Source organism: Cibotium barometz, chromosome 61, assembly GCF_041138505.1.
Source record: "Cibotium barometz isolate CiBa-2024 chromosome 61, ASM4113850v1, whole genome shotgun sequence".
In the NCBI taxonomy this organism is placed as follows: domain Eukaryota; kingdom Viridiplantae; phylum Streptophyta; class Polypodiopsida; order Cyatheales; family Cibotiaceae; genus Cibotium; species Cibotium barometz.
Genome location: NC_141106.1, coordinates 29,125,641 through 29,133,271, shown reverse-complemented (window position 1 = coordinate 29,133,271; position 7,631 = coordinate 29,125,641). Strand labels below are relative to the sequence as shown.

Sequence of the window (7,631 nt, the reverse complement as noted above, 5' to 3'; positions counted from 1 at the left end):
TCCGAGATTTAGTTATATTTTAGAGAAAATATAAAGAAAATGCTTGCTCAAAATGATAAATTCCTCCTCAAAAAGGATTCATGTGACTGGTTTAGTAAAAAGAGTTTCCCAAACAGTACGGTATAGGTACCCCAAAATCTATTTTTTGGGGCTTTATATTGATTAATTCATCGGCATTTTTTGCACCTTGGAGTTAGAGGTTTCAGTGTAACGATTGTTTTTAGCAAGATATTTATAGATATTTTAAAAAAAAGAAAAAATACAATTGTCAAATTGCATGTTGAATGAAAAAAAGCTTGAAGAGCGGAGGAGGAGACAGGGCTGTCAGCTGACGTGGAGTGCCCCGTCATCTTGCTCCTCTTCCTCTTCTGTTGCATTTCGAGCTCACCATGGAAGGGTTATGCTTTTAGAATCTTTTCTGCTTGCTGCTTGAGCTTCATCAGAGAAAGCTCGCTGGTACATTTGCATCCTTTCCTGTAGAGAAAACTCGACCATATCTTGCCGGCAGAGGTTTCCTTGTCTCTGCATCCATGGCGATGCGTTATTTGGTGAGGTCTCGTTTGTGTAACTCGCATGGGGGTTTATTCTCGGCTTCAGCAGTATCATCATCATCATCAACAGCCTACTCAGGGTTGCGGTTAGAATCAGGATTTGCAGAATCAGGGTTTCCATCAGCATCAGCAGGAAATTTAGGGTTTCCATCATCATCATCAGAGAAATCAACCTTTCCATCAATGGCAGCAGCAAAACTAGGGTTTTCGGCATCAGGGAAACTAGGGTTTCCATCACCATCAGTAGGAGAAATGGGACCATCAGCATCAGCATCAGAAAAGCTAGGGTTTCCATCAACATCATCAGCATCAGCAACGTTTCCGCGTCTGTCAAAAGTAGGGTTTACCTCTTCTTCTGTACTTCGAAAACCCTACACAGGGCACCGTCATAACCGTCTCCTTCACAGCAAGCAGCAAGCGGTGGAGAAAAGCGGCAGCGAGGAGGTTTCTAGTGGAACTATGAGCAGCTTACCGGCGCCGAAGCCAGGCGAAAAGCCAAGGGTGGTGGTGCTGGGAACCGGCTGGGCAGGTTCACGTCTGATGAAGGATCTCGACTCCAAGCTGTGCGACATAGTGTGCATTTCTCCTCGGAACCACATGGTGTTCACGCCCTTGCTGGCCTCCACCTGTGTTGGCACACTCGAGTTCCGCTCTGTGGCTGAACCTGTGGTTCGCATTCAGACCGCCCTCTCCAAAGCCCCCAACTCCTACTTCTTCCTCGGCCGCTGCATCAGCATTGATCTAGCAAAGCGCGAGGTAAGCTCAAAAACGTAGATCTTTACTTTTTCTTAATGCAATCTTTGTTTCTCTGCCATCCTCTTGAGTGCTTTTCTTATATCATCTTTTTTGCTTTTCTGCCTGCCATTTGAATGCTTTTTTTGAGCCATTTTTGCTTCATTGCCCTCACTCTTGAGTGATTTTCACCACAGCCCGTCACTTGTTTAATCCCAACTTTGCTGCCTGCCTCTTGAGGCCATTTTGATCCGACTTTGCTCCTTTGCCTGCCTGTTGAGTGCATTTTTGAACCATCTTTGCTTTTCTTCCTGACCATGTTTGGAGTGTTTTTTCCATCTTTGCTTTTCTCCCTGCCTCTCGATTGCTTTTTGGATCCAGCTTTACTTTTCTCCCTGCCTCTTCATCATTTTTTCAATCCATCTTTGACTTTCTGCCTGTATTTTGATCGCTTTTCTGATCGATTCCTGCTTTTCTGCCTGCTTCCTAAGTGTTTTTTGGATCCATCTTTACTTTTCTGTTGCTCCTTGAGTTTTTTTTTTTTGGTTTTGTTTTGCTTTCCTGTTTGTATCTTGAGTGTTTCCATCTTTTTTTGGTCCTTTTTAGTAATGGTGCTGAAGTGTACATTGTTGACCCATTCTTCTTTCTATGCAAGGTCCACTGTATGGCACAGGAAAATGATTATGCAAAGCTGGAAAAACCAAAGGCTTTTACCATAGCTTACGACAAACTTGTGATTGCAGCTGGGGCACAAGCTCTGACGTTTAACATTCAGGGCGTGCAAGAAAATGCCATTTTTCTTCGGGAGGTCTCTGATGCTCAGAGCATCCGAAAGAAATTGCTTTTGAACCTTATGCTCTCTGATATTCCTGGTAGACACCTGGCTGCTTTGCCAAACATTATTGTGGTGCAGTCTTTGAAATTTTGTGCTTGTGTTGTAGGCTGATTGCTTCTTGGTGTGTGTGAAGCTCCAAACCACACACGTGCCACTGTGTGGCTAGCCACAATTGTCTTCCTCAGGAGACTTTGTTGGCCCCTTGGGCACAACAGTATTTCAACAGCAAAGAGCGCGCACAGACAATCTTAAGTCATGGACGGACGGAATACTTTTCAGTTTAGTTTTTTTTTTGGGTCTTAATTTAGCTGAGGTCCAAAGGCCTATCTATGGGGTCACTTGATTGGAAGTGGCTTTCAATGCTGAATGAAATGTGCATGCAGAGGGAGCCTGACTGTTGGCCTTAACAATGCCGAGTAACATAGATCCTTGAAGGAGGTGCTGCTGCTTGGGAGTCGTCCTTGTGCCTTTATTGGGCTGTTCTACTGTAAAACACCAGCTATGACAGGAATCTCTATTGATGGCCATGGTGGTGTAGCTTTCTTTGGAGTGTGAACCTCATGCTCCACCTGGGCGAGCTAGTGATTATCTAGGGGGTAAGGGTGGGGCGGGGTCATGGCTCTATTGGGCGAGTCTTTGAAGGGCAGTGTGGTTGTTGTTGCCACAAAGGTTGGCATACGAGGTGTCCCGTTGGTTGACTTGAGATGGAAGGTCGTTAGGCCTATCCACAATGGCATGTGCTGAGGGAATTCCAGCAACCATCAATGTGGCCGTACGATGATCCCCTCAGCAACCATCAGTGCATCTGTAAGATTAGTTTGAAGTCTTTTTTCCAGTTTGATGCTGGTACTTCAGAAAAGTTTGTGGTACTAGATATGGGCGGATACAGGAAGCATGCTTTTGGCAGATCTTCCAAGGGAAGTGCTCTGGATTTCAGCATATTTTAAGCATAGTTTCTCTTGTGTGCAGTCAAATTATATATTGATTTGCACACATGTTTTGGAAACACTCTGAGTAATGGTTCATGTATTTCATGGTTTGCAAACATGTCAAGAGTTCACAAATTTACATGACAAATTTGTGAGGAGCATATCAAATTAAGTATTTGGACTGCCCTTAACGTTATCCCTTTTTCACTTGGGCAGGGACCTCTGAAGAAGAGAAGCGGAGACTTTTGCATTGTGTTGTAGTGGGTGGAGGACCTACTGGGGTTGAGTTCAGTGGTGAGCTTAGTGACTTCATCAGAAGGGATGTTCACCAGAGATATGCACATGTGCAAGATTATATACATGTGACACTGATTGAGGTTCTTTTGCTTACCTTAATTATGTGTTTCATGTCTCTCTTATAAATGATACTACCCTTTGCCAACACTTGATGATAAGGTAGACGACTCTTCCCTAATCATACGGAATCTTTTGTATGGTGTACACAGGCAAAGGAGATACTCTCCTCATTTGATGTTAGTTTACGGTTATATGCAATCAAGCATCTAACAAAGGTAAGGTTTATAACAATACAGTAGACCAACAATCATGCCAATCGAAACACTTTTGGTGTAGTGAAAACGTTTTGGTTAAGGTCTGTTGATGTTGTTTAGCAAGATATAGAGCTGCCCACCTCCTTGTTTCCTTCACCAGTTATTTTTATCTTCTTGTCTAGATGAGACTGTTTCCTTCACCAGTTATTTTTATCTTCTTGTCTAGATGAGACTGTTTCCTTCACCAGTTATTTTTATCTTCTTGTCTAGATGAGACTGTAAGGAAAGGGAATTGATGAGATTGATTAATGTGTTTAGACGTGGGTGCTTTTAAATATGAATTTATTCCTTCTTAATGCAATTTTATTTAGGTTTATGATTGCAATTATTGGCCTAATAAAGGTTTTTGTCTATCTGCAGGCAGGGGTTAAGCTGGTGCAAGGGGTTGTGAAGGATGTTCGACCTGGGAAACTTGTGCTCAGTGATGGGTCGGAGGTACCTTATGGCTTGCTGGTTTGGTCCACTGGTGTGGGACCTTCTGGATTTGTCAAATCTCTTAAAATGCCAAAGTCACATGATGGAAGGTTCTGACTGGGCCTCTTTCTTCTCGTCTTTGATCAGTATTGCTTCCTCTTGTTGCACCCTTCTGAGCAGGATGGTTGCACCCTATGGGTTTCTGGGATACTTACACAAGTTTGTGGCTAGCAGAATTGGGGTCGATGAAAGGCTTAGGGTTTCTGGTTTGGAGGATGTGTATGCAATTGGTGATTGCGCAGGCTTTGCTGAAAGTGTTGGAAAGCCTGTTCTCCCTGCGCTGGCACAGGTACAATGAGCGCTTTAAGCCATAGCCAAGAAGGTCAGAAAGAGTATTAGTCGATGTACTGAACATCATCTGATATGGTGCCCAGGTTGCAGAGAGACAAGGTAAATACCTTGCCAGGGAGTTGAACAGGATCTTGAAAGCCGGTGGTGGTCGTGCAGGCAGCACAGGGACTGTGGCAGAAGGCCCAATTTTTGTATACAAGCATTTGGGAAGTATGGCCACTGTTGGCAGGTATAAAGCATTGGTCGATCTCCGTCAAAGCAAGGTGAGTTATCACTGCATTCGTACTAGCTTGAGGCTCTGAATGCAAGCCATGCATTGACGCCCATGATGTCTTGCCTTCACAACAATGACTATTTATCTTTGTCTGAAGAGAACTACTTCACTCCAGCATCTAACATGAAGGAGTTGTTACCATCCTTGAGTGTACCTGCTATAATGAATACTAAGAGAGCTACTTCACTCCAGCATCCTAACATTAAGGAGTTGTCTAAGTGTACCTGCTATAATGAATACTAAGTGAGCTACTTCACTCCAGCATCTAACATGAAGGAGTTGTTACCATCCTTATGCTAAGTGTACCTGCTGTAATGAATACTAAGAGAGCTACTTCACTCCAGCATCTAACATGAAGGAGCTGTACCATCCTTATGCTAAGTGTATGAATACTAAGAGAGCTACTTCAGTCGTTACCATCCTTATGCTAAGTGTACCTGCTATAATGAATACTGTACCTATCTGGTATTTGCACAATTTTGTGTATCTCATATTAACCCCTTGAAGTCTGCAGGAATCTAAAGGGATTTCTTGGGCGGGATTCTTGAGCTGGTTGGTATGGCGGTCAGCTTATTTGACACGTGTGGTCAGTTGGAGGAACAGATTCTATGTAGCTGTGAATTGGGCTACAACTTTTGTGTTTGGTCGTGACATTTCACGCATATAGGTTCCCAAGGGACTGCTAGCTCATGCTAAGGTGGCTCGGGTAAACTATCCAAACTTTAAACTGTTAGATCATTCACACAACCTGATTGTTCATAATGTATGTTAGGTCATTCACACAACCTGTTTGTTCATAATGTATGTTGTACTTGTTCATGTTGTATTAATTAATTTGAGGCTTTACGTTGTTGATTAATTAATCTAAGGACCATTACCTTAGAGGAGAGAAGTAATGTATTTTTCCTTGTTTATTTTATGTTACATGTAGACACCTCCATGTGCCAGCCACCATTGCTTGAAGGCACTCCAGAAGGAGCTTGATCAATAGAATTTATTTGACTTCAAGAAGCCGGGTGCCTTGAATCATTCGAGAAGAGATAAGTTTCCACAAAGGTCACTTGCAGAGCTCGAACTACCCGACCACTCCTTGAGCTATCTTGTTCGCACTCACATCTCCCTAGAGACCATTTCAACATTTGTAGAGAATTTATCACACCCTCACTTGCCTTCTAGAAAGAGCTCAAACTACCTGACCACTCCTTGAGCTATCTCGTTCACACTTGCATCTCCCTAGAGACCATTTCAACATTTGTAGAGAATTTATCACACCCTCACTTGAACTCACGTCCCCACAGAGACTTTTTCAACATGTGTAGAGGATTTATCACAATTACAATCTTTGTAGAGATTCAATCTTGTTGAAATCAAGATCTCCACTTCTCAAAGGTTCAATCATAATCATGAATCCCATTCTAAGTCTCACTTACACTCATAACACATATTTGAATCTCAATATAGATCTCAATTGCTTATAAGATATAAAGAAGAACACATTTAATGTCTCTCTCTCTCTCTCTCTCTCTCTCTCTCTCTCTCTCTCTCAAATTTATCTAAAATAAACTAACCATGAAAAGAGATTACATGCATAATCTCATCTTGAAACATAATTTATCTATCAAGCATGCATTAAGAATTTGGCTGAGTGAGTTTACTTCTAAACTAGTTATTTCTTTTGGCCCCTTTGTTCTTGTCTTGGGTTTGAATTACACGTTTGGTGCAGAATCATAAGTATTAGGTTATGCAATATAATATACTTATCAAAACTACTAGAACGGCCTTGGTCTCTCGCTTTTTTCTAAAATAACAATGTATAAAAAAGTAACCTTACTTTTGGGATATTTTTATCACTCTTTACTTTATAATATATATATATATATATATATATATATATATATATATATATATATATATATATATATATATATAAAATACCAATCAATTATACATATAATTGATTATATTTATTGCTCTTACTTTTCATACATATAATATCAATTATAATTCTATGACATTTGTTAAATCTATGATCATATCTTTATATAAGACATTTGAATATGGGATGTGGAGGTGCAATGAAAGAAAGAGAGCAACACCATTGAGTAGTACTTCAAGCTTACCATTATGGATCTTTTTTCAAGCTACTGCACTTTATAATATGTTGTTGTGCGCTTGTGTTCGTTTGCTAGACACCCGCGTGGACTTGTGGTTGGAGTGTGGATTGCATTGAAGATCTTGGCTGGTATTCTTTTAGTTGTCTCCTAAACCTCGATAGGATCTCATGGGAGATTTACACATCGAAGACATGCTTATATTTGACCAATGTTAGGGGTTCACACATGACTATAATGGGGGGAGAGGGCACATGCAAAGTGAGTATGACTCGATCTTGTGGATCGTCCAAAGAAACACAAGGTTGTCGGGCACTAAGTGGGTTTGGAAGACCAAGTATAGATTTGATGGTGTAGTGGAGGTATGACTCGTGGTGGTGAAGGGCTTTACACAAGTCAATGGATTCGACTTTAAGCAGACATTCACCCCCATAGCTAGATTGACCACACCGTTCGCACGGCACTAGCTTTGGCTACTGTGAGAAGTGGCTAGTTATGTAGATGGATTCGACTTTAAGTAGACATTCACCCCCATAGCTAGATTGACCACTTCATTCACACGGCACTAGCTTTGGCTACTCATGAAAACTGGCTAGTGATGTAGATGAATGCGAAGTTTACCTTTTTGAATAGACATCCCAAGGAGAAGGTGTATGTGGTACAGTCCGTAGGTTTTGTGATGCCCAATTTAGAAGGTAAGGTAAACAGACTCCGAAAGGCATTGTATCGAGTTGAAATAAGCTTATCGAGCTTAGTACGAGAAAATTGACACATATTTTATGACTTTTGGTCTTTTTAAAAGATCGTTGGATATAAATTTCTA

General features: G+C 41.4%; 1 protein-coding gene across 2 annotated transcripts; it reads left to right on the top strand.

The window, feature by feature from the left end:
• The first annotated feature begins 279 nt into the window (after nt 1-279).
• Nucleotides 280-6,095, top strand: LOC147604733 (internal alternative NAD(P)H-ubiquinone oxidoreductase A2, mitochondrial-like). Of its 2 annotated transcripts, none has more exons than XM_086794492.1 (9): nt 280-1,307; nt 1,939-2,155; nt 3,264-3,424; nt 3,554-3,619; nt 4,019-4,182; nt 4,307-4,421; nt 4,507-4,686; nt 5,212-5,403; nt 5,646-6,095. In XM_086794492.1, exons 1-8 carry the CDS (start codon nt 531-533, stop codon nt 5,362-5,364), a joined length of 1,833 nt encoding a protein of 610 aa, XP_086650618.1. In that variant the 5' UTR covers nt 280-530; the 3' UTR covers nt 5,365-5,403; nt 5,646-6,095. The 2 variants fall into 2 exon arrangements, with proteins under 2 accessions (XP_086650618.1, XP_086650619.1); XM_086794493.1 differs by having other exon boundaries at nt 330-1,307; nt 5,629-6,095.
• Nucleotides 6,096-7,631: the final 1,536 nt, after the last annotated feature.